Source organism: Corylus avellana, chromosome 5 (assembly GCF_965113065.1).
Source record: "Corylus avellana chromosome 5, dhCorAvel1.hap1.2, whole genome shotgun sequence".
In the NCBI taxonomy this organism is placed as follows: Eukaryota; Viridiplantae; Streptophyta; class Magnoliopsida; order Fagales; family Betulaceae; genus Corylus; species Corylus avellana.
In genome coordinates this window covers 11,288,327-11,305,485 of record NC_142494.1, presented here as the reverse complement: position 1 = coordinate 11,305,485, position 17,159 = coordinate 11,288,327, and the positions used below count along the sequence as shown (strand labels likewise).

The window sequence follows — 17,159 nt, the reverse complement described above, 5'->3', positions numbered from 1 at the left end:
GGGCTTCATATGAATATGTAGTGATCACTATTTATGTCATTTGTGTGTTACACTTGCAATCTATTTGCCTAAATCACATGATTGTAAGTCCTTATTACATGTCAAAAAAATAAAAATAAAAATAAAAATAAAGGACTTATTAGATGTCGTCATGCATCATCCTATTAGTGTATTTTTAACTTGTTATTTGCAAACACATTTGGATCAGGTCATGTTTTGGGATGCTTATTTGCTTTTGTTTTGTAGTTAAATTACTTATGTTGTCTAAGTGAGAGATTATTGTGTTTATTTTATTTTTCTTTGGGTGAACTAACATAGTCATTTTATTATTGGGTCCATAATAAGCTGCATCATTCTGTAAGCACTTGAGAAAGCCCGCATTCTCACCCTAAATATAAATGAAGTTGACCCATTATACTTTATTAGATCATCAGTAAAATTTTAGGATTAAGGTATTAGTCTAGCTCCTTCACACACACATAAACAGGGACGCCATGATCATGTAGAGAGATGGAAACATGTCGTCATAGTAATGAGGTACGTTTCACTTGTTCTTCACATGTTATGTAGAAAGACAAATCTATCTAGTTTAATTCTAACATTTAATTCTATTTAATTTAGTAAAGAAGAACTAATATCCTTAACTTATTTGCTTATTAGAAACTAACTAGCTTTTCTGCCATACAATATAATTTGCTACTCCTATTGACTGATTAAGGTTCAAATATATATAGGACTATCAAAATGGTGCCTTAGTGGGAAGCTTTGAGTTGAAGGACAGTAGGGCTAAATTTGAAAGCACCAAACATGATCCGGTAAGGTCGGTATCATGTGCAATATTTCTCAACTCCCGTACCCAGCACCACCAGTCAACTATCTCATTCACATTGCTATTCAATTATATATATATATATATATATATATATAGTACAATTTAACGTGCTTCAAAATGGTGTTGAAATTGATATTTTCACTATAATCTTAATTTTATTGCAAAACTAGTAATTATTAATAGTTATGAACATGTTATTTCATCTTAATCTTAATAATATATAGGATGTTTGTTAAGCCATTGAGCACAATTAATAGTTATTTTATCTTAATATAAATTCCATTATGGAACTAATTATTATTATTATATATATATATATATATATATATATATGCAACGTGCATGAAGTCAATGCTAGCTGGTATGGATGCCCATGCAAGAAATATATAAGAGAATTATAATTATTAGTAGCACGTGGCCACTGCCTATTGGTTGGAAAAGGTTCCCATCCAAAGTAACGTCTCCTTTGCTTCAAGTTGCCACGTCCATGTCCGAACTCAGTCGGAAGAGAAGGTCGGTGCATTAATCGTAATTTATGCAAATTAACCAAATAATCATGCATTCAGGTCTATATATAGAGGATCAACACCTCCATTTGCCTCTTATATTATTATTCCTAATCTGAAATTCATTATCCACCATTTTCAATTAGCAGGGAAGTTACAGTTTCTTCCACCATTTTCAACAGCCAAAATGACGGTAAGCAAACGTAACCTTTCTTTCTCTCTCGATCTCTTTCTCTGTTTTAGAGTGTTTGATGGATTTATAACTGCAAAAAATAGACCATTTTAGAGTGTTGGCAACTTTTTAGGTAAATATATGCTAGAATATGAGTTTCAATTTTCGCAACGAAAATTTGTAAATCGTCTTAAAGTTTCACTGATGTCGTAATGGAGTTGTATCGTTAGACTAGCTTAATTAATCAAGGTTAAAAAAGCTAGCGTTTGCTATTTTCACCGTCTAGTACCTTTTGTCATTGATTTCCAACTAGCAGGAATTGCCCCTCTTGCTTCTTTTTTTTTCTTTTTTTTTTTTAATTAAAAAAAAAAAAAAAAAAAAAGGTGCAAAAGATACTGAGTTGTGCTAATTTGCTCAAACAAATGAACTTAATTACATATATAAGTCAATAACTTTCCACTTTCTTCCCACACATGTATATATTGGCGTCCATATTTTTTTGTGGATCTTTTTTTTTTTTTTTTTCCGGATAGTGTTTTCTATAAAATAATGACAATTTAATTTGTTCTGGTAAATAAATTATCTAGAGCTTTCGAATTGCTAATTATACAGACCTTTTCTAAGCGTATATATTAAAAAGAAGGAATTTTTTTTTTTTTTTTTGTCTTTCTAAGGAGAAATGTCTTTAACAAGATCTATTAAATTAACAATTGTTCTAAAAATATATAATTCTCACATGCACGTGATTCTTATATGTATATAAAAATAATGTGAAAATTATGTACTCTAGAGTTATATATCAATCTAATAAATTGATTCCTCACGTAATTAATGAGATTAATTAGTAGTTCAATAATCTTCCCCCCTTTTTTTTTTCATTAGATCATAGAGATGCAGGTGCACATGGATTGTGGTGGGTGCGAGAGCAAGGTAAAAAATGCACTTCAAAAACTAAAAGGTATATATATATATATATATATATAGAAATCATAATAATCATCACAATTCGTGCAATTTCATCTTCAAAAATTAAACATTCTCGTGCATATGCATGCAGGTGTGGACGATGTTGAGATAGACATGGGCATGCAAAAAGTGACGGTGACTGGATGGGCAGAACAAAAGAAGGTTCTTAGGGCGGTCAGGAAGACGGGTCGGAGGGCGGAGCTGTGGCAGCTGCCCCACAATCCGGAGCTCCATTTTGACGCTAATCAATACCATTGTAATGGAGCAGTCACCTTTAATGCCCCCCACCAGCCCACTTCTTCCTACAACTACTACAAGCACGGATACGATATTGGTCATCCTCCTACCAATCATTACTATCAAAATCATTCGCATTCCACCATTTTCAGTGATGACAACCCTAATGGTTGTTCTATTATGTGATCATGATGCATCATCACCCTTTTTTTTTTTTTTTTTTTTTTTTTTTACCAAATAAGAACGAACACAGCATATATATATATATATATATATATATATATATATATATGCTATGGGTCAAATATACAAGTTGTAATTATTGATTTAAAAGAGTGGAATTTTAATTACATCTTATTTTGTTGGACTTTGGATCCCACATGTTACCTCTGTCTTTTCGGAAAGGAAAACCCTTGGACTAAAGCGAACCTTTTATGTGTGATTACTAAATGGGAAGTGAAAACTCGGTTTACTATCAAAGGTAAATTCAAGAAAACAGGGAAATGATATTCTTTGTAGTATTTGGGGGTATAGATGGGATTTTGATTTAATTTTGCAGAGGCTTGTATTTATTGAACTTTGATGATTTATAGATTGGTTTGTTGTATAAAAGTTATGAAGGTTTAGTAGTGCTAGCTTATTATTATTTTTTTAAGTGTTAAGTTGTTTTGTTATTAAAAAGTTTTTTTTTTTTTTTTTTTTTTTTTGTTTAAGTGGTTTTGCATACTCCTTGAATGTATCACGAGTTTTGCAACGTTAACCTTTAATTATCAAAAAGTTATAATGTGGATATTTCATCATTTTTAATTTCACTTTTACTTTTAAGATTTTGTGTTAACTCAAACTGTTAATAGATGAAATGTCTCTTATACTATAAAATTTATAAAAATACAAATTTATCCTTAATTTAAAAAAAAAAAAAAAAAAAAAAAAAGGAAGAAAAAACAGATCCACAGCCTCCATGTGGATCAGCAAAATGTTTTTTATTTTTGAAATAGATAAGTAAAGTTTCGGTGAGGATATGTTCATTTATTTTCATGTTTTTTGTGAATATGTTATTTGATTTAGAGCATGTGTTAGGATTGTGTATGAGAAATAAAACTTTTAAGTTGAAAAATGCTTTTTGGCAAAAGTTTCATTTTTAAGCTTTTGCCAAAAATACGTTTGGGCAATTTTTGAGTTTTTTGAACTCTTAAAAACGTTTTCAATTTTTTTAGCAAACGGGTACTTTTATTTCAAATGAACTTTTTAAATGTTAAACGCACTTTTAAGACACTCAAACATGCCCTTATTTTCAATAACAAAATGTTATCGGCCATGATAACAAGACCTACGTGTCAAAAGCCATTTGAGCACATAACAAGGCCCAAGCCTATATACATATGGGCCGCCGGCCCACTACTAAAAAACACAAACGCAGAGAAGTTTCTGAGAAAGGCCCATTATTTGAATCCCAAAGCGTTCTCACTCACTCGGCTCGGCAGTTGTCTTTCTTTCATTCTTCAAACCAACCTCTTCCCATTTGAAACAAACAAATCCTTTTTCACTACTTTTCTCAGACAAAACCAAATCATCAAAGATGACAAAACCCCGGTACAAGCATCGTCAGAAAATCCTCCGAGATGATGATGATGATTATAGTGACGCTTCCCTATCCCAACCTCCGTACCAATCAAACGAAGAAGAAGAAGACCAACGACCCGTTAAGGAATATGATGATGATATCGGGTCGGAATCCGAACCCAGTGACCGAATTTCCTCACAAAGCCGCCTTGATTACAATAATATTATTGCAAAATCCTTGTCAAATTCGCCTTCTACTCAATTTTCTTCCTACATGAACATTGCCCCGCTCCCCGTATTTCGCGGCGCTCCCAATGAATCCCCTGTTACCCATTTAAGCCGGTTCGCCAAAGTCTGCCGCGCCAACAATGCTTCCACCATTGACATGGTGATGAGGATCTTCCCCGTCACGCTAGAAGACGAGGCTGCCCTCTGGTACGATCTCAACGTCGAGCCGTACCTGGCTTCGCTCAATTGGGAAGATGTAAAATCGTCATTTTTGCATGCGTATCAGAAAATTGAACTTGTTGATCGTTTGCGGTCGGAACTTATGGCGATCAATCAAGGCGACGAGGAATCGGTGCGTTCCTACTTCTTGAGGCTGCAATGGATACTAAATCAATGGCCGGATCATGGGCTTGGTGACGGGTTGCTCAAAGGGGTGTTCGTCGATGGATTGAGGGAAGATTTTCGAGATCGGATCGTTCCTCATAAACCTAACTCGCTAAACGAAGCGTTGAGGCTTGCTTTTGAGTTTGAGCAGGTGAAGAGCATTCGGCCGGTGAGGAAAAGGGCGGCGTTGAAATGTGGGTTTTGTGATGGTGTGCACGAGGAATTAAGGGATTGTGAGGCTAGGGAGAGAATGAGAGAGTTGTGGAGAAAGAATAAGGAGGAGGAGGAGGAGATTAATTGGAGTGATGAAGATGAGGTCGGGAAGGCTTTTGTGAGGTCGGTTTCGATCGGCGCCGGAAAGAATGGAGGGGATGACGGGAAAGAGGAGGGTGGGAAGAAGAAGAGTCAATGCCAGTGTTGGAAGCATCAGTGTTGGAAGAAGAAGCTTGACAGGAACAGCAGCTTTGTAACTACTGCAAATTCCAAAGCAGAGCCAGAGATGTAAGCCTTTTCTTTTCTTTTTTTCTTGCTCAGAGAAAACCAAAAAAAAAAGAAAAAAAACAGAGTAATTTTTGTTTGGTTGCTCGGAAAGAGGAGCGGGCAGTTTGTTTTGTTGTAACTGGAAAATTCCTAGCCAGCTTTTGTGGATGGAGGGTGCTGACCACCACCAACCTCCTTTTTAGTTTTTTCTTTTTATTTATTTTAAAAATATATAATAGATTATATAAAAATATAAGAGAAAAAGAGGAGACATTTTAACTATTGAAGTATAATAATTATATTTACAAAGATAAGTTAAAGTGTGATGATAAGTAAAACTTAGACTAAATAAGGAAGAGATTAAATCTTAAATAAAATAAAAGCCTTATATAGAGAATATTATAACACGTGCTAATTTATTTATGAACAAATGTGCATGACATGATGATATGACATTATACGATATCATTAGTCCTAAAAATATGTTTGGAATTGTGTTTGAAAAATAGAATTTTTAAATTAAAAAAACGCTTTTAGCAATAAAAACAAAAACTTTTGTCAAAAGTGTGTTTTGCTATTTTTGAGCTTTTGAACCCTTAAAAGCATTTTTAGTTTTTAGTTTTTTTTTTTTAAAAAAAAAAACGAACGTTTTAAGTTTTAAACACACTTTTAGGCTCTTCAAACATACACCCAGATAAGTCATAAGTGAATAAGATATCAACTATTAAAACTTAGACAGAAAAACTGATGAAATGGTCATTTTGTCACATGATCAAAATTTAGGTTCTTAATTATAAAAAATAAAAATAAAAATATAAAAAAAAATAATGTAATTCTTTTTATGTCATAATGGCACACTTCAGGGAGTCAGGAGCAATTTCGTTTCCATAAAATCTCAACAAATTTTCTCACCTGTGTTGATCTCGTCGAACATTATCATGGCATAATTTTGAGGGTTAAATGCAATTCTGATATATGTGGTTATACCCAAAATCAAACAAACTCATCAGTTTCAAAAAAGTGTCACAAGTGATACGGGTAAATATTAAAAAGACACACTTAGTGCTTTCGTCTATGATCCATCCAAAAATTTAACATAACTACACTTCAGCACGCTTAAAATGATGAAATCTGTCCAGGATGCCACATATTAACGTCAAATCTGTAGATTGGATGATGTGACATTATATCATATGTGATACCTATGCTTTGAATGCCACATATGCTTGTTGTGCCAAATACCACATAAATTAATATACAATATTCGATACGTTTTACTCGCAAGTGTACAAGATTAAAACGATAGTATAGTAGGTAAATACAAAATCATTCCCACGAGGATTGGTAATTTTGCTTAGAATTAATTTTCCAAATTAGATATATTTGAATTGTCACAAATTGAAAGATTAAAAAAAAAATAAGAATAACGAAAGGGTTAGGGTTTTGACATCCACTACTAATTAGACTAATTAAGATAACAATATACCAATGTTCTAATCATACTGGTATGTTTAACGCTTGCCAACCTAAGGGCATGATATCTACTCCTTAAGCTATTGATATCCCTAAGCAACGAATTAAACAAGATATCTACTCTATTTCTTTTCTTTCTTAAAAGATTTAGCATGGTATCTACTAAGTTGTTCTTTAAGAAAACATAAATCTATGAAAATCGACAAACACATGAAGCCTAGGGCATGGTATCTACTCTCGGTTCTCCATGTTGATTACCTTAAAAACTCGTGATGAGATTCTTTTGTCACTTTATTAAGCCCAAGACTCAGTCATCCAAATTGACTTAAATAACACATTCAAACACATGCATATGATGATCAGGCACATTCATATGAGGAATTCAATTAACCAGAAAATAATCAATTTAAATATACCAAAATATGATTGTAACAAAGGCGTCAATATTGAAATCTTTAAAAGACATGATTAGGGCTTCAATCTAGCCTATAACAAAATATTTAGCTAGACATAATTTAAATAAAACTAAAACTAAAAAGTGAAAGAAGAAACCGAAAACGCTTCTTGGTCGAACCTCCAATTCTCCTCTCCGGAATTATATTTTTCTATGAGGCTTAGAGGTCTATTTATAGGCTTAGAAAAACCCTAGAAGCTTTAAAAAACAAAATAAAATCGAAGGTCTAACTTCTAGTCCGTTTAGGACTTTGAAAACCTAATTATAAGTGGAAATGGAAGTCTGGGCGCTCCGAGTGCGCTCGATCCCATGTGGCTGCGCTCGATCACAGGTCTACGTTCGATTGTTCCTCTTGTGCGCACGAGCGCTGATGCGCTTGAGCCTGCTTCTTGTGCGCACGAGTGCTGATGCGCTCACTCTTTGTATTCTAACGCTCGATCGCTGCTACGCTCGATCCTAGCTCCAACTTTTCCCAAAATTGGTCTTTTATGCTCGAAACTTTCCAGAAGCGCTTCATTTTCTTCAACCACCTAAAAACTGACAAAAACACCGAAAGGAAACAAAACATCACAAAATAACACGATTAAGAGATCATCATACATAAATTAAGGGGCTAAAATATTTTAGCACTTATCACATTCCCAAACTTACATATTGATAGTCCCTTAAAAAAAAAAAACAAAAAACAAAAAACAAAAAACAAAAACTACAGAAACTCCTTCCTGTCCCAAATGAAACTCCTTCCTGACTAGTTGCTTATCATGATATGCCTTGGTTCTTTCCTTGTAGAGCTTGGCGTTCTCACATGCATCTCACCTCAATTCCTCAAGTTCATTTAGTTGCAACTTTCTCTTGTCACTAGCTTGTTTCATGTCAAAGTTGAACTTTTTGATGGCTCAATATGCTTTGTGCTCCAACTTGACTAGTAGGTGACACGCTTTCCCAAAGACCAACCGATATAGGGACATACTGATAGGGGTCTAGTATGCAACTCCTATAGGCCTATAATGCATCATGCAAGTGCAGAGACCAATCCTTCCTACTAGTATTCACTGTCCTTTTCTAGGATGCTTTTGATCTCTCTGTTGCTTATCTCCACTTGACCACTGGTTTGAGGATGATATGGAGTGCCAACCTTATCTGTGATCCCATAATTTTTTATCAAAGGTGCAAAAGGCTGGTTGTTGAAGTGGCTTCCTCCATCACTGATTATCGCCCTTGAAGTCCCAAACCTAGTAAAAATGTTATCTTGCAAAAACTTCACAACAACTTTGTGATCATTAGTCTTTGAGGGGACATCCTTAACCCATTTAGACACATAATTCACACCCACAAGAATATACAAATAACCAAATGAGTTAGGAAATGGACCCATGAAGTCAATACCCCACACATCAAAGAGCTCTACCACTTGAATGTTTTGCAAGGGCATCTGATTTCTAGATGAGATGTTGCCTGTCCTCTAGCATCTATCACAAGAGTTGCAAAACCAAAAGGCATCTTTAAGCACATTAGGCCAATAAAAACCAAATTGTAATGCCTTAAGTGCTGTTCTCTTGGATCCAAAGTGTCCTCCACAGGCAAACTGATGGCAATGCTACAATATGCTCATGTGCTCCTCCTCTGAGACACACCTTCTGATGATTTGATCATGGCATAATTTGAACAGATAGGACTCATCCCAATGGTAATGTCTAGATATAGACATCAACCTCTTCCTTTCTTAAGTAGACATACCTGGAGAAAAAACCTTGGTAGTTATATAATTGACAATATCTGCATACCATGGAAGTTTGACATCTATTGTAAATAATTGCTCATCTGGGAAGTTTTCATTCAAAGGAAGATCATCTCCTTCTTTTTCATGAAGTAGCCTAGATAGGTGATTTGCCACCACATTCTCACTGCCCTTTTTGTCCCTAATCTCAAGGTCAAATTCTTGTTATAACAGTACTCATCAAATCAATCTAGGCTTTGCATCCTTTTTAGCAAACAAATATCTCAAAGCAGCATGGTCAGTGAATAGAATAACCTTAGAACCAACGAAGTACCACCTAAACTTCTCCAAAGCAAATATGATAGCTAACAATTCTTTCTTAGTAGTAGAATAATTTAGCTGAGTATCATTCAAAGTTCTAGAAGCATAGTATATAGAATGAGGTACCTTGTTGATTCTTTGACCTAAAACAACTCCGATGTGGTATTTTTGTGACCAAAAATATCAATTAAAAAATTACCACTCGCAATAGGACAAATCCCGTAGGATAGGGCTATATTGAGGATGTCGAACCTCAAGGATTGCAGGGGTTTAGTTATCAAATTTATGAGAATTAAAATTAACTTAATGTAAAGAAATTTGATTTGATTTGTAACTAAAGTGCAGGAAATTAAAATAGAATTAAATGGTGAAAGAGAGAGAGTGTAGGGTATTGACTTCACCTCTATCGGCACAACAATGACTAATCATATTTAATCCCAGAAATTCATTTTATACATATTATAAATAAACAAGAAACTACTTTATTAAAGAATAAGCATAATCTATCTTCGGTTGGCACAAATCGTCCACCTAACCATTAAGATGTGGTACGATCCGTTTTCCCTAGGTATAAATTATCAAATTCTTTAGCAGGATACATACAATCAATGAATAAGTGTAACCCATCTTCGATTGACACGAACTGTTTACCTAAATTACACTAAACTAGGATGTAGTACAATCCATCTTCCCTAGACATGGCCTATCAAATCCTATTGATCATATGTCAATTAAACCCATTGTATAACCATCATCCTCATAATTACAGAAAACAAGAATGATTTGAGATCAACAAAAATAAAATACTTTCTAAGACAAGATAAAAATTTCATAAATATTGATGTTGGCATTTAAGAACAATTGCATTTAATAATTAAGAACATAATCAAAAGGTAGCAATTCTCATAGTTATACAATCAACATACATAAATTGAAAATCTAGAAATTAAATACAATCAAACCATTGTGCTTGGATAGGGTTACATCAACACCCCACGATGGGGTTTAGCTACTCATGATCTTCTAAGCTCCAAAGACAATTTTTTAATTTCTAGCTCTAGGAAGCGGTGTTTCCATTTACAATGTTTAGAGGCCTATTTATAGGGATTATGAGAACCCTAAAAACCCTAGGAAAACCGAAGGTCAGTCTCCCAATCCAATTGGGAGACTAAAAACCAATTCCAAGTTGTAAAAAGATTCTTGTCATGCACTGTATGCCCGTGTGCGCTCGAGCTTAGGAAGGTGCGTTCGAACGCAAGTATGCTCAACCCTAGACTGCATGCGCTCGAGCGCATGCACGCTCGATCCCAAGTGCAGCTGCGCTCGATCGTGGTACCAAAATGTGTCCAGTTTTGCCTTTTAAGCCCAATTTTCAATGGTTTGTCAATTAAAACCTGAACCACAAAAACAAAACAAAAATCAAACAAATAACAATGCTAAGGAATTAACATATGCAAGTTAAGGGGCTTGAATGTGCAATATTCGGCGCTTATCAAGCTCCCAAGGCAAAGTCACTGGCATCGCACAGGAGCTCAAATGGAAAACTCCAATCAGGTGCCATCATTATTGGTGCAGATGTAAGCAGCTTTTTCAATATGTTGAAAGCATCCATGCATTTTTCAATCCATTCAAACTTGACATCCTTGGCTAGCAGTGCATAGAGGGGTCTAGAGATCTTGGAGAAATCCTTGATGAATCTTCTATAGAACCCAGCATGTCCAAGAAAACTTCTTACACACTTCACTGTCAAAGGAGGAGGGAGTTTGAAGATGATGTCAATCTTGGCCTCATCCACCTCAATGCCCTTGCTGGAAATGGAATGACCTAACACAATGCCTTGTTGAACCATGAAGTGGCACTTTTCCCAATTGAGCACGAAGTTGCATTCTTCACACCTCTTGAGGACAATCTGCAAATGATTGAGGCATTCATCAAAGTTAGAGCCAAAAACACTAAAATCATCCATAAATACCTCAATGAATTTCTCCACCATGTCCAAAAAAATGCTCATCATGCATCTTTGAAAAGTGGCTGGTGCATTGCATAATCCAAATGGCATCCTTGTATAAGCAAATGTGCCAAAAGGACATGTGAAGGTGGTCTTTTCTCTACCCTCTAGTGCAATTGCAATTTGATTGTAGCCACTCTATCCATCCAAGAAGCAGTATTACCTATGGCCAGCTAACTTCTCTAGCATCTGATCATTGAAGGGCATAGGGAAATGATCTTTTCTGGTCACCTTGTTTAGTTTTTTGTAGTCGATACATACCCTACAACCAGTGGTTTTTCTTGTAGGTACCAGCTCATAGTCTTCATTGTTCACCACTGTGATCCACTCATCGTAAGAACTACTTAAACTGGACTTACCCACTTACTGTTTGAGATGGGGTAGATAATGCCAACATCCAACAATTTCAATACCTCAGCCTTGACTACCTCCTTCATGTGTGGGTTGAGTCTTCTTTGTGCATCCTTGGTTGGCTTTGTTTCACCCTCAAGGAAGATTTGATGCATGCACTTGGCTGGACTTATGCCTTTGATGTCAGCAATAGTCCATCCTAATGTAGTTTTGTGCTTTCTAAGAACTCTCAATAGCTTCTCCTCTTCCCCCAAACTTAAGTTTGCAGCAACTATCACAGGTAATGTCTAGTTCTCTCCCAAGTAAGCATATGTCAGATGTTCTGGCAACTGCTTCGGTTCCAATTCTGGTGCCTTGACAATAGAAGGGACAAGAGTAGTGTTAGTAGGCACAAGAGTTTCGAAGGGAGGGGGATACTTACTTGGATGTTGTGGAGAGGCCTCAAGAAGGTGCACGACTTCAATGATGTCATTAGTAACATCTTCAAAGTCTGGCTCAATGTCTTGCTATGTGATACTATGAGTAAGGGTGGCCTCCAATGGGTCAATATGATGGACTTGAAAACTTTCTCAACAACACCTTGAATTATACAAACATTGAAGCACTCTAAATTATCTTGGGGTAATTTCAATGCATCAAATATCTTGAACTCTATCTTCTCACCATTTACCTTCATACTTATTGTACCCTTTTTCATACAAATTTTTGTATCAGCTGTTTTCATAAAGGGTCTTCCTAAGATAATAGGCAAAGGCAATGGCATAGGGCATTCTTCCACATCTAATACAATGAAATTAGCAGGTAAAATAAATTAATCTACCTTTACCAAGACATCATCTAGTATACCTCTTGGTCTTTTGATGCTTCTGTCTGTCAATTGTAAGGTGATTGAAGTCAGTTGAAGCTCCCCCAAACCCATCATCTCATACACATTGTATGGAAGCAAATTGACACTAGCTCCTAGATCTAGTAATGCACGCTCAAAAAGATGGTCACAAATCCTGTAAGGAATAGTAAAACTACCGAGATCTTTAAGCTTTGGTGATAGTTTTCTTAATAAGACTGCACTTACCTCTTCTGTTAAAGCCATTGTTTCATGCTCCTGAAACTTTCTTTTATGAGTGCAATCATTTAAAAATTTAGCATATGAAGGAATTTGTTGAATTGCATCTAATAAAGGAATGTTAATCTCTACTTTTTTCAAAGTCTCAACAATGTCAAGAAGTTTCTTTTCTTTCTTTGGCTTTGTTAACCTCTGAGGGAAGCGTGGTGCATTCACCTTCTCCATTTCACTTACCTTGGATGTGGAGGCTTCATCTGAAGATGCTTGTGCTGGCTCATCAGCTCCAATGATCTTACCATTTTTGAGGGTTGTGACTACTTTAAGTTGTTGGTAACCTCCTGGATTGTTATTGTTTGGGCTGAAAATTCACCCTTCTTTCTTTCACTCAGCGCCCTAGCCATTTGCCCCATTTATGCGTTCAGTCTTTGAATAGCTTGATCGGTCCTTGCATTGGTTTGGTGTTGTGAAGTCGCAAATTGTCTTTGCTCAGTCATAAATTCTTGTTGCGAAGTCACTAGTTGGAGCACAATACTTTCTAGGTCATTCTTCTTTGATTCCTGAACTGGTTGGACTGCTTGTTGGGAGTTCCTTTGCTGCACTTGAGGGTTTAGAACATTATGATTGTTACTCCATGAGAAATTGGGGTGGTTGCACCATCCTACATTGTAGGTGTTAGAGTATGGATTGTTTTGAGGAGGATAATTGTCTGTCCCACATAGTTTGCTTGCTCCTGATCTACAAATGAATACAAAGGACAAGTCTCAGTAGCATAATCAAAATGGGAACATATGGCACATACCTGAAGTTGTGCAGCTTGCTGAACGGGAGAGATGTTCTTAGTAGTCATGGCTTTTACAAGCATATCTAGTTTTCTCTCCATGGCAGCCATCTAATTTGCGCTCCGCTTTTTGTGTTCACTTCATATATGCCCTTACTCTTTACTCCTTGTCTCCCTCTGGATGAGAATTGTTGGGAGTGCTCACTCAATGTCTCAAAGAGCTCCATGGCTTCCTCACTGCTCTTTTCCATAAGCACACCTCCACAAGCTGAATCAACGATACCTTTGTTAGTGTCATTTAAACCTTCATAAAAAGTTTGTACCTTATCATCTAGCGATAGGTTGTGATGTGGACACTTGAGAAGCAACTCATTGAAGTGCCCCCATGCTTCAAAGAAAAGGTCTCCATCTCTCTGTTGGAATGTTTGAATCTTCATTCTAAGTTGTCTTGTCTTTTGAGCTGGGAAAAACTTATTTAGGAATTTAGTGGCTAACTCTTCCCAAGTATGAATAGAATCTGCAGGCAAGGAATTTAACCACAACTTAGCATTATCTTTCAAGGAAAAAAGGAAAAGAATTAACCTGATTCCCTCTGGAGTTAAGCCCTGGATGTTCTGAGTCTTGCAGAGAACAAAGAACTCCCTAAGGTGCAAGTGTGGATCCTTAGTAGCTGTGCCCTTGAAGTGAGTCAAAGTATTGAGTATGTGAGGGGACAGATTGAAGGTGCCTGTACTTTTGGTTGATAGGCAATGCATGCTAGTTGGTTGAGGTTTTGTGGAATGAGAACATGTTTCATACGTCTTCGCACTAGCAGTGGGTTAACGAGCTGTTCTACCATCAGTTCCTCAACTTTGAGTTATTCTTCTGTGTCGGAGTTGTCTCTAGGCCTTTGGAACAGCCTAATCAAGATTACTTAATGTTTGACAACCTAAGGGCATGGGTGTATACTCCTTAAGCTATTGATTTTTTTAAGCAACGAATTATGCATGAGTGTATACTCTAATTCTTTTCTTTCTCAAAGGATTTAGCATGAGTGTATGCTAAGTTGGTCTTTAAGAAAACATAATTCAATGGAAATCGACAAACACAGGAGGCCTAGGGCATGGGTGTATACTCCCGATTCCCCATGTTAATTACCCCAAGAACCCGCAAAGATATCTTTTGTCACTCTATTGAGCCAAAGACTCGATCATCCAAATTGACTTAAATAACTAATCCATACCACATTCATATATTGGCCAAACACATTCATATGAGGAATTCATTAAAGCAGGGAATAATCAAGTTAAGCATTACAATATGATTATCACAAAGGCGCCAATATTGAATTATTAAAGAGACATGATTAAGGCTTCAATCTAGCCCTACTAAAGTATTTAGTTACACATAAGTTTGATGCTAATCATCTTCATAATAAAATAAAAAGGAAAAGAATAAATCCGAAAAATGCTTCCTTGAAGAGCCGTCAATTCTTCTCCCAAAGCAAGTCTTTGGAATTGTGTCTCTGAAATTGTGTATTAAATTGTGAGGCTTAGAGGTTTATTTATAGGCTTAGGAAAACCCTAGAAGCCTTAAGATTCCTTTAAAAATCAGACTTTAATCTCCTAGTCAAATTAGGAAGTAATCCAAGTACAAATCGGAAACTCATATTCCACAATGATTTGTAATATTTTGAGTTAGCTTTCCAATACCGCTAAAATCACTTCAATCCGATATTTGAGCAGAAAGTTATGATCAAAATACTGAGACATGTGCAGAATCCAAATTTGAATAAAATCCGATTTTGACTCCAATTAGAGAAATTCCGATTTAATCATTTCCTTGATTTGATTAAACTTAACCATATCATATAGGTTCTGTATTATGATTGGTTAATCTTAACCATATCTTCTAGGTCTTCTCAAAGTGTGCTTTAAGCCCGAAACTTTCTAGAAACGCTTCCTTTTCATCCATGACCTACAAAAACATAGAAAACACTAAAAAGAAATAAAATAGCACAAAATAATAAAGTTAACAAATTAACAAATGTAAATTAAGGGGCTAAAATATGAATATATTAGCACTTATCACCAGGGAGCCCAGTTCCAGTTACCTGTTTTTGGGTTTTTAAATACTCGGTTATAACCAAGTAACTAGGTATATATATATATATATATATATATATATATATATATATATATATATATATCGAATTTAGTATATTTATTAATATTTTTGAATTACTATTTTTTTTTAAATGGGGCACAAAATGGTTAAATTAAGCCCAAAAGTTAGGCCCAATACTTAAAATAAGCCCAAAAAATAGGCCTAAGAACTAAAACAAGCCTAAAATGTAAAAAAATTAAACAAAACCGATTACCCGGTTCGAATAACCGAAACTGGCCAGTTATTGTATAACTGGTTAATCGGGTACCAGTTTTGGTTCTAGTTTTCAAAAATGAAAAACTGGGTAACCCGGTTCCGGTTCCCGATTTTGGCCAATAACTGAAAAACTAGGACCGGATTTACACCCCTACTTACAAGAGGGAAAAACACACTTTTAAAAGTACAAAAACCTCTTCAACAGAGGAATTTCGGTAACAATGTCTTACAAAGAACAATAAATGAATTTTATTAACTGTAGACATGTTGGAACGGCCAGTGGTGGCAGAGCTTGAATCATCCTCATGCACATGCGAGATTAATAATTAATTAATTAATATTAGTGTTAAATACGCTTTACCTCTCAAAGTTTGAGCCGATTTTCAATTTTACTTCCAATGTTTCAATTTTTACAATGCACCCCATCAAAGTTAAAAAAAATTTCAATGTAGCCCATCTGTTAACCATTTCTGTTTTCTCTAATGGAAATAATGGAAAACACTAAATTGTCCCTACAATTTTATTTTTTATTTAAAAAAAAAAAAAAAAAAAAAACTCAAAAAAATAAAATAAAATTTTGGGGTGGTCGTAGGCTCGTAGCCACCCCCCTTTGGCCATTTAGGGGTGGCTAGCCACTCCCCTTTGGGCCATGGGGGTGGCCATGGGGGGTGGCCGACCACCCCCAAGGGGCCAAGTGGGGGTGGTTTCGACCACCCCCAAATCCTTTGGCCACCCCCAAATCCTTTGTGGGTGGCTTAGTGCAACGACCTCGATGGAAAAATCAGTTAACTGGTAATTGACCCCATGGTTCGTCTCCTAGCCATATAACGAGAGAATTCAGCAAAAGACTTTGTTACTCTAGGGAAAATGAAAGCAATAACTAAACAACCACAAAATTCATATACGAGAATAATTACAACACCTCATAATATAAATAAGTCATCAAATGTATCGGTCAACAGGCCGTTATCAGAATAAGCATATTACATAACCATAACATAATTGTCTTACAATAAGATAAAAGATGAAATCCTAAGTTTGAGTATTGCTAGAGAGATGACAATTTCTATCATGTCTGCCCGTATGGTTCCTCCATCATCCAACATCGGTTTCAACCATATCGGGTCCAGATCTTCAAACACAACTCTAATCAAATCCTGAGCCACCACCCAGGTCCGGTTCGTAGACATCCTCCTCTAGACTAGCTAGACCGTGCAATTGTATATAATAGAGGGGGAGACATAAAAATAAAGGGGGTAAGTCCA

The 17,159-nt window shown here is 35.8% G+C and overlaps 1 protein-coding gene and 1 non-coding gene across 2 annotated transcripts; both read left to right on the top strand.

Annotated features, from left to right (window-relative positions):
* Nucleotides 1–1,440: 1,440 nt before the first annotated feature.
* LOC132183269 (Heavy metal transport/detoxification superfamily protein) lies at nucleotides 1,441–2,899 on the top strand. Its single transcript, XM_059596669.2, has 3 exons — nucleotides 1,441–1,531; nucleotides 2,393–2,468; nucleotides 2,568–2,899. The coding sequence occupies exons 1-3, from the start codon at nucleotides 1,526–1,528 to the stop codon at nucleotides 2,897–2,899; spliced, it is 414 nt and encodes a 137-aa protein (XP_059452652.1). The 5' UTR covers nucleotides 1,441–1,525.
* Nucleotides 2,900–13,872: 10,973 nt separating this feature from the next.
* LOC132183477 (small nucleolar RNA R71) lies at nucleotides 13,873–13,979 on the top strand. Its single transcript, XR_009440441.2, has one exon. It is a non-coding gene; the product is annotated as a small nucleolar RNA R71 (small nucleolar RNA).
* Nucleotides 13,980–17,159: the final 3,180 nt, after the last annotated feature.